The 17,009-nt window shown below is 61.6% G+C and overlaps 12 protein-coding genes across 12 annotated transcripts; 5 read left to right on the forward strand and 7 right to left on the reverse strand.

Annotated features, from left to right (window-relative positions):
* Positions 1-57: 57 nt before the first annotated feature.
* Positions 58-780, reverse strand: OSTLU_39889 (predicted protein; the record flags this gene model as incomplete). The annotated part of the gene is made up of 1 exon (XM_001415826.1): positions 58-780. The coding sequence occupies one exon, from the start codon at positions 778-780 to the stop codon at positions 58-60; it is 723 nt and encodes a 240-aa protein (XP_001415863.1).
* Positions 781-945: 165 nt separating this feature from the next.
* Positions 946-2,026, reverse strand: OSTLU_28946 (predicted protein; the record flags this gene model as incomplete). Its single annotated transcript, XM_001415827.1, has 1 exon — positions 946-2,026. The coding sequence occupies exon 1, from the start codon at positions 1,999-2,001 to the stop codon at positions 946-948; it is 1,056 nt and encodes a 351-aa protein (XP_001415864.1). The 5' UTR covers positions 2,002-2,026.
* A 165-nt stretch (positions 2,027-2,191) lies between these two features.
* On the forward strand, positions 2,192-2,793 carry OSTLU_13799 (predicted protein; the record flags this gene model as incomplete). Its single annotated transcript, XM_001415501.1, has 3 exons — positions 2,192-2,516; positions 2,573-2,622; positions 2,710-2,793. The coding sequence occupies 3 exons, from the start codon at positions 2,192-2,194 to the stop codon at positions 2,791-2,793; spliced, it is 459 nt and encodes a 152-aa protein (XP_001415538.1).
* A 1,126-nt stretch (positions 2,794-3,919) lies between these two features.
* Positions 3,920-6,013, reverse strand: OSTLU_12120 (predicted protein; the record flags this gene model as incomplete). The annotated part of the gene is made up of 1 exon (XM_001415828.1): positions 3,920-6,013. The coding sequence occupies one exon, from the start codon at positions 6,011-6,013 to the stop codon at positions 3,920-3,922; it is 2,094 nt and encodes a 697-aa protein (XP_001415865.1).
* A 259-nt stretch (positions 6,014-6,272) lies between these two features.
* On the reverse strand, positions 6,273-7,131 carry OSTLU_39514 (predicted protein; the record flags this gene model as incomplete). Its single annotated transcript, XM_001415829.1, has 2 exons — positions 6,273-6,895; positions 7,014-7,131. 2 exons carry the CDS (start codon positions 7,129-7,131, stop codon positions 6,273-6,275), a joined length of 741 nt encoding a protein of 246 aa, XP_001415866.1.
* A 150-nt stretch (positions 7,132-7,281) lies between these two features.
* Positions 7,282-8,958, forward strand: OSTLU_39962 (predicted protein; the record flags this gene model as incomplete). Its single annotated transcript, XM_001415502.1, has 1 exon — positions 7,282-8,958. The coding sequence occupies one exon, from the start codon at positions 7,282-7,284 to the stop codon at positions 8,956-8,958; it is 1,677 nt and encodes a 558-aa protein (XP_001415539.1).
* Positions 8,959-9,066: 108 nt separating this feature from the next.
* Positions 9,067-10,335, reverse strand: OSTLU_28951 (predicted protein; the record flags this gene model as incomplete). Its single annotated transcript, XM_001415830.1, has 1 exon — positions 9,067-10,335. One exon carries the CDS (start codon positions 10,333-10,335, stop codon positions 9,067-9,069), a length of 1,269 nt encoding a protein of 422 aa, XP_001415867.1.
* A 772-nt stretch (positions 10,336-11,107) lies between these two features.
* OSTLU_28952 (predicted protein) lies at positions 11,108-11,664 on the reverse strand (the record flags this gene model as incomplete). Its single annotated transcript, XM_001415831.1, has 2 exons — positions 11,108-11,437; positions 11,620-11,664. The coding sequence occupies 2 exons, from the start codon at positions 11,662-11,664 to the stop codon at positions 11,108-11,110; spliced, it is 375 nt and encodes a 124-aa protein (XP_001415868.1).
* Positions 11,665-11,981: 317 nt separating this feature from the next.
* RPS13 (Ribosomal protein S13, component of cytosolic 80S ribosome and 40S small subunit) lies at positions 11,982-12,440 on the forward strand (the record flags this gene model as incomplete). Its single annotated transcript, XM_001415503.1, has 1 exon — positions 11,982-12,440. The coding sequence occupies one exon, from the start codon at positions 11,982-11,984 to the stop codon at positions 12,438-12,440; it is 459 nt and encodes a 152-aa protein (XP_001415540.1).
* A 507-nt stretch (positions 12,441-12,947) lies between these two features.
* On the forward strand, positions 12,948-15,152 carry OSTLU_28954 (predicted protein; the record flags this gene model as incomplete). The annotated part of the gene is made up of 1 exon (XM_001415504.1): positions 12,948-15,152. One exon carries the CDS (start codon positions 12,948-12,950, stop codon positions 15,150-15,152), a length of 2,205 nt encoding a protein of 734 aa, XP_001415541.1.
* Positions 15,153-15,249: 97 nt separating this feature from the next.
* On the forward strand, positions 15,250-16,029 carry OSTLU_28955 (predicted protein; the record flags this gene model as incomplete). Its single annotated transcript, XM_001415505.1, has 1 exon — positions 15,250-16,029. One exon carries the CDS (start codon positions 15,250-15,252, stop codon positions 16,027-16,029), a length of 780 nt encoding a protein of 259 aa, XP_001415542.1.
* A 48-nt stretch (positions 16,030-16,077) lies between these two features.
* On the reverse strand, positions 16,078-16,935 carry OSTLU_86160 (predicted protein; the record flags this gene model as incomplete). Its single annotated transcript, XM_001415832.1, has 1 exon — positions 16,078-16,935. The coding sequence occupies one exon, from the start codon at positions 16,933-16,935 to the stop codon at positions 16,078-16,080; it is 858 nt and encodes a 285-aa protein (XP_001415869.1).
* Positions 16,936-17,009: the final 74 nt, after the last annotated feature.

The following is a 17,009-nucleotide window of genomic DNA, read 5'->3' on the forward strand; positions in this document are numbered from 1 at the left end:
AGCTCAATTAGAGTCAAGCTGAGAAACAACTTTCTGACGCGCGTTCCTTTCCGGTCGTTACAATTGGAGATGTTTGCGCAAAAACGCGTCTACGCGCGACCACGCGAGCTCGACCGCGGACTCATCGAGCTTTGGAAACCCTTGCACTTTCTCTCGCTCCTCAAAGTTCGGATACGGTTGAGGCGTCGTGTTCATGAAGGCGTGCCCGACGTTTTCGTAAAAGTGTATCTCGCCCTGGCGAAGTCTCTCTCGCAATTTCTTCGCGCTGCCGGGATCCGAAAATCCAACCAAATTGTCCTTCTCCCCGAAGTGTCCTTGCACCGGAACCTCGATCGCGCTCACATCGCACGCGTCGTCGCCCGGAATCCCGTAAAACGGCACCGCGCAATCCACGCTCGCCTTTGCCGCGGCGATGAGCGTCAGCGCGCCGCCCATGCAGAATCCCACGACGCCCACTCTTTCCGCCTTTCGCTCCGCCCGCAGCCACGCGGCCGCCTCGCGGATCTCTTCGGTCGCCACTTTCCAATCCATGTTCGTCATCAGGTGATGCGCTTCCTCGACGTCGACGCCGAGCTCGCCGCGGTACAAGTCAGGGACGAGCACCGTCACGCCCAGTTCGTCGCGCAATCGTCGAGCGTGCGCGAGGACGACGTCGTTGACGCCCCACCACTCCTGCAGGACGATCACCGCCGCGCGCGTCGACGCGGACGATGGCGCGGCGAGGACGCGGGCCCGCGCGCCGGCGGCGCCGAACGCGACATCCTCGAACGACGACGACATCGTCGGGTTGTGTCGCGCGCGGCGCCGCTACGAAAAAATGAAACCAAGACACCAGGGACAATTACGGTACCGACTGCTCGACGAAAATCGGGCGCGCGCGGGCGCGCGGGCGCGACGGCGCAAAGTTACGGTTTCTTCGAGAGGTGGTTAACAACCGACGCGGGCCTAGGCGCCGTATCCGAACACTTGTCGAATGCGACCGAAGATTAAATTCTTCCACCCGTTTTCGGTGGTGTCCATCACCGTCTCGTTGCCGAACTTGTCGCACTCCGGGACGTTGGTTTGCACGAGGTCGACGAAGCAGTTGCCGGGCTCGGGCTCGCGAAACGTGACGGTGACGACGGAGAAGTGGTCGTCGGGCCACGACGAGAATCGCCAGTTTTGAACTATTTTTTCGCCCGGAACGTACTCCGTCGTTTCGCCTTGAACGTTTCCGTCGAACATTTCGAATTTACCCGTCGAACCGTTCAATCCGGACGCTCGACTTTGCGTGAAATGTTGCACGCGATTTCCGTCGAGCAAGGCGTCGCAAATATCTCTCGGGCGACAGTAAAAATTCTCCGTCAGCCGGATGGTGTGGTTCGTTTGCGATAACGGCGCGGTTTTATCGCTCCTAGGCACCGACGCGCTCGATTTCGCCTTGGCCGCCTTGGCCGCCTCGGCCGCCTCGGCCGCCTCGGCCGCCGCCTCGGCGCTCGCCGGCGCGTCGCCTCCCGGCCCGCCCGCCGCCATCTCCTTCACCCACGTCCTCACGCCCTCTAAAACCTTCGGCACGATCGATTTCAAAATCAGCGCCTTCACTCGCGCGTCCTCGTTCGTATCGTTCGCCGGCACCACGACGCACTCCGGGTCCTCGTCCGCGTTTTCGTCCGCCACGTACGGCAGCCGAATCTTCCCGTCGCGCGTCTTCCCGTCCCTCAGCTCCGCGACGTACGACATCTCCAGCTCCAGCTCGTACCCGGGTATAATTTTTCCTTTTCTTTTGTTCACGTACGCCTCGCCCTCGCACTTCGTCACGCCCGTCACCGCGACGCGCGTCACGACGCCGTCGCCATCGCCGTCGCCGTCGCCGTCGATCGCGCGTCGCGCGCACAGCGCGTCCAATCGCGCGCGCGCCCAGGGCAGGGCGTCCTTCTCCTGCCAGTGCCACCCGTGGACGTTGGTGCCGTCCGCGCGATCCTCGACGATCCATCGCGCGTCGCCCTCGCCCGCGCGCGCCATCGCTTCTCGAAGCTTCGCGGCGCGGAGTGGCGATCGATCGCCGCGCGACGGTCGACCCTCGGCGCGAGGGTCGAGGCGCGCGCGCGAACCTCGCGGCGAGGGTCGCGGCGCGCGCGCGACGACGCGCGGGGACCGACCGTCGCGCGCGACGGACGACGCGCGCGACAGACGACGACGACGACGACGCGCGATGCGGGCGGCGGCGACGACGACGATGCTGGGACGCTCGACGACGACGGGCGCGCGCGCGCGCGCGCGCGCGGCGCCGGCGCGCGCGTCGACGCGGAAATATCCGGTCGTCTCGAGGTTTTCGGCGACGCGCGACGCGAGGACGGGCGCGGGCGCGTTTCGCAACGCGCCGGAGCCGCAGACGGAGGAAGAGGAGGGGTCGGTTTTGGATTTCCCGGAGGAGTACCAGCGCGCGGTGCCGTCGAGACGACCGGACATATTTCCAGACCTGAAGGAGCCGAAGACGCCGATGCCGCGACCGATGCCGGGCGACCCGGAGATGCCAGGTACGCGACGACGACGTCTCGTGTGGTCACCGTGTTGACTAATTTTTTACGCGCAGATGAGGAGGAAGAGGAGAAGGAGCGCAAGGAGAATCCCGGTGAACCGGGGGTAAGTTTTGGTTTCGACCGACGCGCGTTCGCGACTCGAGCTCGCGCGAACGCTCGACTGACTCCTCGCTTTCGCGTCGCGTCGTAGGAAAAACCGGAAGATGAGGAAGAAGAAGAAAACGAAAAGAAGAAGAAGAAGAAGATCAAGAAGGATGACGAAGAAGAAGAGTGAGAGAAAAGTAGAAGATGAGTTGTCACGATGCGTAAATAGTTCTTCGCTATCTCAGACGCCTATCCTCCTAATTCCTAATCTATCGTCCTAATGCTAATGTTAATGCGCGTGTGGGAGATGTATTCCGCGAACTCTTCATCCCAGGCATCGGCGCCGAGCGCGTCAGGAAGCTCGAATCCACGCTCGTTTGATTCGAAGACCCTCGGCACGCCGTGGTAACAGTTTCGCGACTCTCCGCCGAGGATCACGGCGTCGCCCGTTCGCAGCACCAGGGCCGTCGGTGCGCGGTTTCGGTCTTCGTATCCGAGTAGGAAAATTGCGGGACACCCGAGAGAAATACTCACTATCGGGCGGTCCAAATTGGACTCAGCGTCGTCCACATGCCCATTCAACGTGTCGCCCGGTTGATAATAATTCACCAATCCCGCCTGCGCCTCAAATTCCCAGTTTTCCGGCGCCACGCTCGCGATTCGCCGCGTCAAACTCACGAGCTCTTCGCTTATCGCCCGTCTCGGCACGTCCGGTTCGTATATCCGCGACGTCCAGTTGAATGAAGGGCCCACCGTCGCCCAACGCAGCTTTGATAGCAACCGCCTGGCGAGGAGTCGCTCGTCAGCGTCGCCTCGCTTCACCTCACGCGCTGGCCTGGCCCATCGCTCACCATCGATTAACATCAAATCCTCCCGCGCGGCGTCCCACAACCCAGGAGGCAAGTCTCCGAGCTCTTTTCCAAAGTTTGTTCGCGCCGGCGGCTCGCACAGCTCCGTCGCCGCCGCTCGCACCCACGTCCGCTGTTCATCGCTCGACAGCGCGTTCGAGACGTAATAAAACCCCGGATGCTCGTCCAGGGCGTAGACTTTCACCGCGCCTTCCTCGCGCGCGAGCGTCGCGCCGTGCGCGTTCGCCGCGTCCTTCGACAGGTCGAGCGCGTCGCGCAGGTCTACCGGCTCGGCGACGAATCGACCGCCCCTGCGTCGTCCGTTCGCGCTCGTTCGGAACTGCTCGACGAGTTTCAGCTGGTACTTTTTCTCCGCCGCGCGAAACGCGGTTTGCGCCGGGGGATCGGTGCCGGGATCGCGAGCGTACATCCGCGCAGTGAGGTTGGTTCGGTTGCTATTCACAAAGACTACTTTTTCGATTCGCGTTCGCGCTGATGATAATACCTCTTCAAAACCTCCTTGGCGGAACACATCGGGAAGTTTGAGAGGTCGTAATAGTGCGGCGCTAAGTCGATGAGCCACTCGCCACGAACGTCCGTGACGGTGCGAATGTAATTCTTTGACGTCAACACGAACTCGTTGTAGACGACCCACTCGGGCTTGCGATCGAGGCACGTGGACGGGTGAAGCATGACTTCTTGGTTGTCCTTGACGGTCAAATACCGTCCACCGCGCTCGAGATGGGCGACTTGCATGAAGTATCCGCTCAAAATGGCCTTGCGAATGTTCGGGTAGTAATCCCTCGACGCGAAATCCGTGCTCACGAGCGGAAGGTTGAAGCGTTGGCAAATGCGCACGAGTTGCGTGCGCACGTTGTCCGCGCTCTTCATCGCGCGATGGCTGATGTAATTGTTCCAGCACCAATCCGGATCATCTTTGGCCTGCTTGTACGCGTGATAAACGTTGAGCAAGGTCAAGTGATCGCCGTCGACGTGAGCGAATTGAGCCTTCGCCGCGTCCGCTTGCTCGGCTTGATCCCTCGGGCGAATGAAACACATGGGCACGGAGAGCATGGCGACGATGGAGAGCACCTCGTTCGAGCACTTGAACTCGCACGACGTGACGAGCATTTTCGCCAACTGTGGATCCAACGGGTACTCCGCCATCACTTGACCGACCGTGGTCAAGTTACCGTCGTCGTCTAGGGCGCCGAGGTAGTTCAGTAGCTCCAGCGCCCGCATGAGCGTCTCGGGCGCCGGCGGATCCATAAAGTCGAAGTGCACTAAATCATCTATCCCAAGTTTCTTCAGCTGCAACACCACGCTTCCGAGGTTCGATCGCAAAATCTCCGGGTACGTTTGCTCCTGCAAATCCTTCTTGAACGACTGTTCGGTGTACAAGCGGAAGCATTTACCAGGCTGCGTACGACCGGCGCGACCGGCGCGTTGTTGCGCCGAGGCTCTCGAAATGGGCGACACGAGGAGAGACTCCACTCGAATCCTCGGATTGAACACTTTTTGCTTTGAGAAGCCAGGATCGATCACGTACACGATCCCATCGATCGTCAAAGACGTTTCGGCTATGTTTGTGGAGACTACGATTTTGCGCCCGGCGGGTTTGCCCGGTTTTCCCTCTGGCGCCTTGTCGAAGATTTTCTGCTGCATCGCCGGCGGAAGCGTGGCGTAGAGCGGTACGACGTTCACCACACCCACCTCATCGCCTAAGTTTTGAATCTCACGACGAATCTTCCCGCACGCGTCCTCGATTTCTTCCTCGCCCGTCAAGAACAACAAAATGTCCCCCGGCGGCTCGCATTGGTGAATTTGCGTCACCGTACGAATCGCTGATTCTAAGTAATCGCGCTCCGGTTCTTGCGTGTAGAAGATCTCCACCGGGTGCATACGACCCGGAACCTTCATCAACGGTGCGTCCAAGAAGTACCCCTGAAACTTCTCCGCCTCGAGCGTCGCAGACATCACCACGCACTTCAAGTCTTTGCGCTTGACTAAAATTTCCTTCAATAAACCAAACAAAATATCCGTCGCCAACGTCCGTTCGTGCGCCTCATCGATGACGACGACGGAATATCGCGACAACAACGGATCCGTCATCGCCTCACGAAGCAACATGCCATCCGTCGCGTACTTTAACATCGTCTTCGGCCCCGTGGTTTCTTCGAAACGAATCGAATAGCCCACCTCCTCGCCGATGTTCACGTCCATCTCATCCGCCACCCGCTTCGCCACGCTCATCGCCGCCACTCGTCTCGGCTGCGTGCACACGCACATCTTCCCATCCGCGGTATATCCAGCGTCGACGACGAATTGCGGCACCTGCGTCGTCTTCCCGCTCCCCGTCTCCCCGACCAAAATCATCGTCTGGCTTTGACTCAGCTTTTCGATGAACTCCCTCTTCTGCAACCACACCGGCAGGGTCTTCCGTTTCTCCAGGATGTCGTAGTACCGCCGCGACAGCGCGTTCCCGGTGTGCTTATTGATCCCATCGTCGTCGTCGTCCGCCGTCGTCTTCGCCTTTTTCGGCGTCTTTTCTTCGTCTCCCATGGCTCTTCGCGCGCGCTGGCGGCGGCGACGCGATTCGTTCGCGCGCGCGCCGTCGCGTCGTCGGCGCGCGCGTCGGCGGTGCGTCGCGCGCGCGGTGCGTCGCGCGTTCGTTCGCGCGCGTCGTCGATTCGCGATTCGCGATTCGCGACGCGCGCGGGTGTGCGTCGCGCCCGTCGCGCGCGCGCGTCCCGCGCCGACGAAAAACGACGCGCCGAGAACATTGAAATTTAGAGTCGCGGGTGATCACTAAAGCGAAGCGTTACAACATCATACCGCCGGACGCGCCTTGATGACCGTGACGCGCGATCTCGGGACGACCGCGACGCTGCGAGAGCTCGCCCAACACCGGTGGGACGTCGCTGCCCTGAATGAACGTCCTGTGAATGCCCGACGCGTCGACGGCGTTGAGGCGAATGCAACCGCCCGAGGAACCGTCGACGGACATCGCGAGGGCGATAGCCTTGGCGACGAACGCCTCGCACTCCTCCCGGGTCATCCCTTCGCGCCACCCGCTGTCTAAAAAACCCCAAATATACGTCGACCCGCTGCCGTCGGTGGTCCATCGCTCCTTGATCATGTTCCCGCCCGCCGTGCACGCGTACACCTGCGACCCGCGGCGCTTGTCCCAACCGCCCACGATGGTGTACGCGCTCAGCCCTCGGCCTCGATTCGCGCCCTTGTTCTGATACCCTATTTGATTCGCGATCGTCGCCACCGTTTTCACGTCCGCGATTTCGTCCAGCTCCATCTCGTGCTGACTCACGATGTTTCGCACGTACCCCGCGAGCGCCTCGGTGTCCGCCGCGGAGCCGGATCGACACATGATCGTGCGATCGTTCAGCGCGCACATCTTATCCGACGCCCGGTTCGAGACGTATATCCCTGCGCGCGCGTCGCGATCGACGGCGTCGTCGCGTCGTCGTCAGTCTTCGCGCTCGATCGCGTCGTCGTCGAGTCAAACGCCGCGGTCGTCGTTCGAACCGCTCGCGCGCGTTCGCACCCGTGCTGACGCGAGAGTCCGCGCCGAGGACCACGCCGCCGGCGTATTCGCACGCGACGATGGTCGTCCCCGTGTGCGGGGCCTCGCTCGCGTCCGCGTCGCGCGCGTCGAGGCCCATGTCGACGTCGAGCGCGCGATTGTGTCGCGCGGCGGGCGCGCGCGGTCGCACATCTCGACGCCGACGTCGCGAGACCGCGAGACCGCGCGCTCGGACGAGCGAAACAATCGTCGCGGGTCGCGTCGCGCGCGCGCGGGCGCGAGAAGCGCCATGCTCGACGCCGGGGCGCGTCGTTTGGGTCGGTGTCACAACGCCCTCGTGACGGCGCTGCTCACGGATACGTACCAGCTCACGATGGCGTACGCGTACTGGAGGAACGGCACGCACGACCGACGCGCGGTGTTCGAGCTGTTCTTTCGAGCGAACCCGTTCCAGGGCGAGTTCACCGTGTTCGCGGGGTTGGAGGAGGCGCTGCGATTCGTGAGCAACTTTGAGTTTACGGAGCGGGACGTGGAGTACTTGAAATCGACGCCCGTGGGGGAGAACATGGAGGATGAGTTCTTCGAGTTTCTCCTCGGACTCGACGCGAGCGAGGTGAGGGTATACGCGCAAAAGGAAGGGTCGGTGGTGTTCCCGAGGGTGCCGCTGTTGCGTCTCGAGGGACCGCTCGCGACGGTGCAGTTGCTCGAGACGACGCTGCTGTGTCTCGTCAACTACGCCAGTTTGTTGGCGACGAACGCGGCGAGGCATCGACTTGTGGCGGGGCAAAACGCGATGCTGCTCGAGTTTGGGTTGCGACGGGCGCAAGGGGTGGATGGAGGTGTGAGCGCGAGTCGGTACGCGTACCTCGGCGGTTTCGACGCCACGAGCAACGTCGAGGCGGGACGACAGTTTGGGATTCCAATCAAGGGCACGCACGCGCACTCGTACGTGCAATCGCACGCGGGATGGGGTTGCGTGAAAAACCCCAAGCTAGTCGCCGCCGATGGCTCGGTGTGCGAAGACTTTCCCGCGCTCGTGTTGGAAAAGATGAAGAGTTTAGAGGCGATTCGAGACGACATGGAAGTCGACTTGCGGTGGAGCGAGACGAACACGAGCGAGCTGGCCGCTTTCACATCGTACGCTCTCGCGTTTCCGAACGCGTTTTTGGCTCTCGTGGACACGTACAACGTTTTGCAAAGCGGTTTGCCAAACTTTTGCGCCGTCGCGTTGGCGCTTCGCGAGCTGGGGTACGCCGCCGTGGGGATTCGGCTCGACAGCGGTGATTTGTCGTACCTCAGTAAGCGCTCGCGAGCGTTTTTGCGTAACATCGAACGTTTGCTAGGGACGAAGATTGCGGATAACTTGAGCGCGGTGTCCATCACGGCGTCGAACGACATCCACGAGGAGGTGTTGTATTCGCTTCGCCAACACGGGCACGAGATTGATGCGTTCGGCATAGGCACGCATCTCGTCACGTGCTTGAAACAACCCGCACTGGGATGTGTGTACAAGCTCGTTGAAGTCGACGGAACGCCGCGAATCAAACTGAGCGAGGATATCGGCAAGGTGACGATTCCTGGGTGCAAGAATGGCTATCGCCTCTTTTCGCAGACGGGAGAAGCCATCGTAGACGTGATGACGCGCGTGGGCGAGCCCGTACCGAAGGTTGGCGAACGGATGTTGTGTCGTCATCCGTTCATGGAGAGCAAACGCGCGTACGTCGTTCCATCCAAGGTGGCACCATTGTTTGATTTAGTTTGGGACGGCGCGCGCGGCGTGGACCCGCAAGTAGATTTGAGTTTAGAAACCTCCCGCGCTCGATGCAAGGAGTCGATTCGTCAGCTGCGCGCGGACCATTTGCGGTACACCAATCCGACGCCGTACAAAGTGAGCGTGTCTGCGTCGCTGTACGATTTCATCCACGATTTGTGGCTCGCCGAGGCGCCCGTGGGCGAGTTGCGCTAGCGGCGAACGAGGAAAACTATTAAATATAGGTTCATCATCTATTCGTTCTTCTTTGGTACTAAATGAATTGCTATGTGCTATCGAACACTCGTGTGTGTGTGTGTTCCATCACTCGTCTTCGTCGTCCGTCGGCACCCATCGCGGCGCCGCTTGGCTCAGCGGTAAGATTTCTTCGTCGTGCCAGTCTTCGTCTTCCGAAGTCGTCGGCGAAGATTTGCCCCCCAACGCGCTCGTCTTGTTCTCGTCGTCGGTACCGATAGAAATCACTTCGGTGGTTTGCGTTTCGCCGCTTGCCTCTTCCTTTGCAGCCTTTTGTCTACTTCGAACTTCCTCGATGAGTCGAGCGAAGGTGGCGTCGCTCGTCTTCGCCGCCGCCGCCGTCGCCTTCTCCCTGCTCGTCGCCACCGTGTTGAACATGCGAGCTTTGGCGCCCGCACCTACCTTGCGCGCTTCTTCGCGATTGACTTCACGCGCGATCGCGGGTAAATCCGGCACGCGTCCGTATCCTATGATGGAATTCACGCGCGTCGTGAACTCCTTGTGCCTCGCCTCGAGCATCTTTTTGTCGCCGTTGGACGCCAAGCCTTCTTTTTTGCACAGCTCGCGTATCTTGTTCAACGTGAAGACGTGATACGCAAGCTTTGGCAGTCGACGCGTGAGAGCCGTCGACGTCGTTTCTTCAACCGAACGCGCGCGTTTCTTTGCGCCCCCCCCGCCCGGCGACGAAAGCGGTTCGTTGCGCACCAAACACGAGTTGAGATGAGAGTTAATCTCCCTCGACGGCACTTGCGCGCAACACACCGGACACGCGACGTTATCAGAACCGTCTCGCCTGTGCGCCGTCGGCGACGTTCCGAGCCCCCCATCCGTCGCGGAATCGCTCGCGTCGTTTCCGTCTCCGTCGTCGTCGCTTCCGTCGTCCAACACGATGGCCCCATCGTCTTCGAATTCGTCCGCCTGTTCGATCACCGGTCGAGCCACTTTCGCTCGCGACGTCCTCTCCGCGCGTCGTTGGCTCGTTTTCGTCGCCGCCGCCGTCCTCGCCGTCAACGCCGCGTCGAGGAGTTCGTCGCGAATCTTTTTAAATCTCTCCACCACCTCCTCCAGCGCCTTCGCCGGGACTAAATCCGACTCCTCCGCCGGTTCGCGGCACGTCGGACACTTGTGCATCGTCGGCAGCGATCTTCGCGCGCAATCGGAGCAGAACGCGTGCTGACACGCGCGAAACGTCACCGGCATGGCGTAAAACTCGGCGCAAATCGCGCATCGCAGCGACGCGTCGAAATCGCGCTGCGGCACCGTCGGCCACGCCTCGGCGACGTCCGAGTGCTTCGGTTTCGCGCTCGCGAACGCCGACGCGATCGTTCGACGCGACATCGCGCGCGGGAGACTGGCGCGACGGCGCGGGAAGCGAGCGCTCGGGCGTCGGTCCCCTCGTCGTCGAAACAAACAACCCGTAACTTTGCGCGCGCGCCCGATTTTGCCAGGTGCCCGGATCTTTATGCGTTCTCCACCTATCTGATGGCGCATAACGGCGTATAATGCGACGTTTACCGCGATCGGGGTCGTAGCTCAAATGGTAGAGCGCGCGCTTAGCATGCGCGAGGTACCGAGATCGATACTTGGCGACTCCATGCGGCGAAGGATGTCCGGACATCCTAAACGCATCTTTTTTTTGGGCGAACGGTTGTCGTTGACATCGCGCCGAAGCGGTACGTCCGCGCGCTGACGACGCTCGCGCGCGCTCGCGAGTCCGAGCGCACTTTTTGTTCCTGTATGGGCTTCTTTTCGCTTCACTCATATTTTGCAGTTTGTTTTCCTATCACTTTTATACCTCCTCAATGCTTACTGGTAATCACTGTGGTACCACACCCAGTTGTCGGACATTTTTAGAGAGATCAAGAGGACGCGGAGATGTTCGCCGCAAAGCGCGCGTAGAAGCCGCCCGATACGCGCGCTGCTCATACATTGATTGCGTGGTACGCATCGTCGATCGATATCGATGGTCTCCATGTTACAAGGTGTATCGCCGCTAAAGGTGTCGTCGTCGTCCGTTCGTCGTTCGCTCGGCTCGATCGAGTCCCGCGTCTGAAAACCGACGCTCCGGTCGAATCACGACCGCGACGACGACGGTTATTGCTTTCGTCTTCTAATGATGCCCACCTCCCGGCACGCGCTTGTGCACGAACCACTCGGAACCGATGAGCATCGGCGGCGCGCCTTCCTCGAGGCGTCCCCAGTGAATGATGGAGTCGTCGTCCGGATCGGGCGAGCCCACGACGCGATACTCCATCGTCGACTCCACCACGCACGGCGATTCTTTCGTCCCCGTCGGCGCGCGCAAAAATGCGTGATGATCGAAGATATCTTCCCCCTTGAGCCGCCCCTCGAGCTCCGCCTTGTACAAACCCGTGGCGTTTTCCAAGTTGGTCACCACGCCCCCCCCGCTGTACGCCCGCGCGGACGTCCCGAGCGCGGCCTGCGCGCGTGCACCGCGACCGCGCGTTCACCGTCAGTCTCGCGCTCGCGTCGCGATCACCACCGCGCGTCTTCGCGCGCCGCGTTCGCGCTTTCGCGCGCGTCGAATCGATCGTTCGATCGAGTCGCGCGCGGCGTTCCCCCGTCGTCGTCGCGCGCGCGCGCGCGTCGTCGTCGTCGCACCTCGACCCGCCGGCGCGTCACCGCCATGATCGATCGTCGAAGCATCGCGATCGTCGTCGCGCGTCGCCGTCCGCCGTCGCGTCGCGTCGCGTCGCGTCGTCGCGTCGCCGTCGTCGGCCCGACGCCCCCGAGTCCCCCGATCGTCGAGTCACGAACGGTCGAATCGCGCGAAAATCACGAAATGCCGTCCTGTATTTTTTCCGTCGGGAGGTCACGCCCAAAGCCCTAAAACGCGAGCGCGATCGCGCGGCGCGCGAATCCGTCTTTTCGCGACGCGCCGTGTCGGTGAACGCTCGATCCGTCGCTCGTAAACGACGCTTGATACTCTCGCACACCGCGCGACGTAACTCAAATCTCTCGACATGGGTCGCATGCACACGCCCGGGAAGGGCATGTCCGGCTCCGCCTTGCCCTACAAGCGCTCGGCGCCGAGCTGGTTGAAGGTCACGCCGACGGAGGTGACGGAGATGATCACCAAGATGGCGAAGAAGGGCATGACGCCGTCGCAGATCGGCGTGGCGCTGCGCGATAACCACGGCATCGCGCAGGTGAGCTCGGTGACGAACTCGAAGGTTTTGCGAATCTTGCGGGGGCAAGGGCTCGCGCCGGGGATTCCGGAAGATCTTTATTGTTTGATCAAGAAGGCGGTGAGCGTGCGCAAGCACTTGGAGCGCAACCGTAAGGATATGGACTCCAAGTTCCGCTTGATTCTCATCGAATCTCGCATTCACCGCTTGGCGCGATACTACAAGCTCGCCAAGAAGCTCGAGCCGTCGTTCAAGTACAACTCGGCGAGCGCCGCGACGCTCTTGACGACGTAAACTTAGCACACGGAGGAACGGGAAACGGAGGAAGAGAAGATGTCTTAGGTTGTAAAGATCATCCATCTTTGAGTCATTACATTTTTCGCGTCATCGTTCTCACGCGCGCGCTCTGGGCGTTTGAATGGCGCGTCGGAGCGCAATCCAATCCTAAAACACCGCACAACTTAGCGCGCATCGTCGCCCGCGCGTCGCGTCGCGCGAGTCTCGATCGAGTCGCCGCGCGATTAAGCGACGCGTCGTCATCGCGTCGTCGTCGCGATGTCGACGACGCGAAGAAGCGCGCGATTGGGCTCGATGGCGAAAGATTCCGATGCCGAAACGTCCGGCGCGACGGTGGCGCTGAGCGATGCGCCCGTGGTGCGACGACGCGCGAGCGCACAGCGTAAACGCGAACGCTCGCCTGAAACGACGGAGGTGGCGCAGTCGAGCGCGAGATCGCGACCGCAGAGCTCTCGGCGGGCGTTGGCGTCGACGGCGAAGGCGGCGCGCGCGGCGGCGAGAAAGATGAAGGAAGCGGACGGTGATGGCGAGCACGACGACGATGACGTTCAAGGCACCGCTGGTGAAACCTCGGATGATCCCATGGAGATCGTCCGCACGGATGGTGCGCTGGTGAACGCGTACGAGGCGACGAACATGGTTAAATCGGCGCTCGTTGCTGAATTCGAACGCCGAGGGGAAAAATTGATCGAGCTCGAGCGCGAGGCGCACGCGTTGAAACAGAAAACGAAGAGCGCGGAATCACTGTTAGCGGCGACGACGGCGGAGGTGGAGTCTTTGCGCGAGATGAAGTCAGATCATGAAAAGAGCAAGGTTGCGATGCGAGAGGAACTCGCCGAGGAGCGACAGGCGAACATGTTGGCGCTCGAGCGCGAGGTCGGACGCGCGTGCGAGGCAGAATCGCGCGTTAAAACGTTAGCCGAAGAGTTGTCCGCGATGAAAGAAACTTTGGCTGCGATCGAACGCGAACGTGCGGAGGATTCCGCTGAAGACGACGCCGAGCGCTATCCGAGCGATTTCGCGGAGAAAAACGCCGAGTTGGAGTACTCCGTCGCGTGTTTACAGGACGAAGTTTCGAATCTTAAGAAGGAAAATGTGTCTTTACAAGCACGCTTTCAAACGGTCGAGGCTGAGCGCGTGGAGGTGACGACGCGCGCGGAGCAAGCCGAAGAGGCGCTTCGCGAGTGCGAATCCTTGGTGGCGCAGGCGGAAGCCACGGTGCTGGACATTAGAAGAGAAGCGGATGACGCCAAGCTCGCGCGAGGCGCGGATGGCGACGAAGAATCGAGTAAGATTATCGAAGACTTACGAGGGATGAACAGGACTTTACAAGAAGAGCTCAGAGTCGCGACTCGAGAAGCGGCGGAGGTGAAGACGTTGCGTCGCAAAGCTGAGTTCGCGGCGACGTGCGAAGAGCGCGCCATGGCTGCGGAATCGCGCGCGCTTCGCGCCGAGGCGAGCGTGATCGATACGTCATCTTTACAAGCACGACTTTCAAAGCTCGAGTATCTCGAAAACGATTGGGCGTCAGTCATCGATCGTTTGTCGCCGGGGAGCGTAAAGGTGCCGTCAGATCTCGTCGAGCGCGTCATCTCGCTCGAGACGCGTCTCACGTCGCAGACTGGCGAACAAGGAAAGATGATGTCCGATCTTGCGCAAGCTCAAATGAAAGAAACTGCGGCTACGCGTCGGGCCACCGAGGCCGAGGAAAAGTATCAGAAAATTGAATCCAGCGCCTCAAGCGCCGTCGAGGCGCTCGCCGTGGCGGAGCGTCAAATCGCGATGATGAAGGGGCAAGTCGAGAGCTTGAATAGAATCGTTAAGTCCTACGAAGACGAAGGTAACGCCGCGGCGGCAAGGAAATCGACTGAAAAGGAGAAATCCAAGGCTGCGTCCGATCGTGCGATGAAGGAGCTCGAAAAGCTACTCGCCCACGCGAAGGAACGAATCGCCGTGCTCGACGGCGAGTTGAGCGAAGCCAAGACGCGAGCCGAAACCGCCGAAGCCGCCGCGACAGCCGCGGCCGCGGCGTTGCCGGTGGAGAACCCAGTGACTCTTGCGCGCATCGAAACGCTCGAACGCGAGCGCGAAGAGCTGTTAGAGCGACTGAAAAGAGAGAGCGCACAGGAAGATGACTCTAAAGCCTTGAAGGTGCTTCACTTCAAATCCAACCCCGTCGCCTCGGCGATGCGAAGCGCGTTGGAAAAAGAAGTCGAATCGCTGCGAAGCGAAGCCGCTGGCTTGCGTGAGGCGTTGTCCAAGTTACAACAAGGTTCGGTAAGCTCCGCGAGCGAGGCCGACATGACCGTGATGAAGCGAAAATTGGAAGATTTGCAAAAGCGCGAACAGCGCCTGATGACTGTGTTCAAGCGTCAAATCTCCGCCTTTCGCGAGGCGTGCCACAAAATCTTTGGCTACAAGATTGAAATGAACGAAGACGCCGGCGCGTGTACGTTCACGCTCACTTCCGATTACGCCACTAACCCCACCGACGCCTTCGCGTTCAAGTACGACGATAAATCCAGCACGGTATCGCTCAAAGAAACCCCCTTCGTCGCCGCGCCGGAGATTCGGCGCAGCGTCGAAACCTTCGTCACGCGCATGCGTTCCATCCCAGCCTTCATCGCCAACCACACCATCGAGACCTTCAATCAACGCGACGACGACGTCGACGTCGACGACGACGGCGTCGACGCCATGGACGCGTGATCACCGCTCATAGTTTATAGCGCGGCGCCTCGAGCGCCGCTGTAAGACGCGCGCGCACGCCACATCCGCTCGCGTTCGATCGTCCTCGCGCGCGTCCATGTTCGCCCTCGCGCCCGCGTTCGCGCCTCGCGCGCCCGCGTCTGGCGCGCCTCGCGCGTCTGGCGCGCGTCGCGTCGTCGTCGCGCGCGCCGCCGCGCCGTCGCCGTCGTCGTCGTCGTCGTCGCGTCGCGTCGCGCTCGCGCTCGCGTCGTCGCTCGCGGCGTTCCTGCGCCCGCGCGCGAGCGACGCGGCGTACGGCACGAGCGCCGGGGGTTCGAGCGACACCGACGCGAGCGACTTGACGTGGGGCACGTTCTACGGCGCGGCGAACCCGCCGGCGACGTACGGGACCACGGGCGGGACGACGAAGTCGCTGGCGAAGTACTCGTACGACGTGCCGAGCTCGTGGGTCGAGGAAGCGACGACGAAGGTGGAGAAGGGAAGCGGCGGACAAGACTCTCGATGGGTGAAGAGAGGCTCGCGAGGAGAGGAAAAAGCGTACCTGCTGACGCTGAACAGGGCGGGTCAGGATGGGGCGGCGTTCGAGCTCACGGACGCGTCGCTGCAAGCCGTGGCGGGAGCGCTCAGCGAGATGCAAGATTCGATCGCGTCGGGACGCGTGACGAGTCGACGCGATACCGAGGACGGTAGGGAGTACGCGCTGTTCGATGTCGACGCCGATCGAAAGTACACGGTGAAGATCTCGATCGACAACACCGGGAGACTGTTCGCGTTCGTCGTCACGGCGCCGGCTTCGCAGTTTAATCGCGATAAAAAGGTGCTCGATAGAATGGTGGATTCGTTTCGGATTTACACCAGCGCGTCTCAGTTTGTGTAACATCGTCAAGAGTTTGTGTAAACGGTGCGCGGCTATTGTTGTTACGTTTCATCGTCGCCAGAGATCGAGCGGAACGTATTCGCGATCGGAATCGACGCGAAGCGGAATCTGCTCCAAGCCGTATTTTTCGCACAACGCGTCTGTGAGAAACGTCCCCGCGACGACGTGCGTTTGCGCCATGCGCTTCACGCGAGGTCGCGGTTCGCCGCGCGCGGGATCGTCCAACGTCGCGCAGCACTGCTTCGGCGCCGTGAGCGAGACGAGCAAGTCGGGGACGAAGATGTCGCCGTCGTCTGGCGCGCCCGCGTCGACGTCCCAACCGCTCGGAATGTCCAAGCTCACCGTGAACGTCTCGCGCGCGTCCCCGTTCGTGAGCGCGACCAACGCGTTCAAAACATTCACGAACGGCGCTCGCACGGCGCCTTTGAATGAAAAACCAAACAGAGCGTCGACGAAACATCGCGGCGTCGCCGCCGCCGACGTCGCGCGCTCCCGCATCATCCCCAACACCGCGTCCTCGTCCACGAACTCCACGTTCGCCGTCTCTCGACACTCTCTCACCAACTCGCCGTACAATTCGTTCGTCCCCGCCCCCTTCGGGTACCACACCGACACCCGCGCGTCTCTTCGCCGCGTCGCGACCTCTCGCGCCAGCGCCAAACCGTCCCCTCCGTTGTTCCCCGGTCCGCACAGCACCACGAAATCCGTCCCCCCGAACGCGTCCAACGTCGCCGTCGCCGCCGCGCGTCCCGCCGCGCGCATCAGCGCCTCCAACGACCGCGCCTCGCACGCGCGTCCCGCCGTCAAGTCCTCGTCCAACCGCCTCGCCGCGTCGCTCGTCAAAAACGCGCCGTCGCGCGCGCGTCGCGCCCGCGCCGGCGTCCCGGACGCGCCGCGCGTCCGCATCCGCGCGCGCGCCGCCGCGCGCGCGCGCGCGATCGCCGTCGCCGTCGCCGCGCGCGCGCGCGCGTCGCGCGATG

The sequence above is a fragment of the Ostreococcus lucimarinus genome, chromosome 1, assembly GCF_000092065.1.
Source record: "Ostreococcus lucimarinus CCE9901 chromosome 1, complete sequence".
NCBI classification, from domain to species: Eukaryota; Viridiplantae; Chlorophyta; class Mamiellophyceae; order Mamiellales; family Bathycoccaceae; genus Ostreococcus; species Ostreococcus sp. 'lucimarinus'.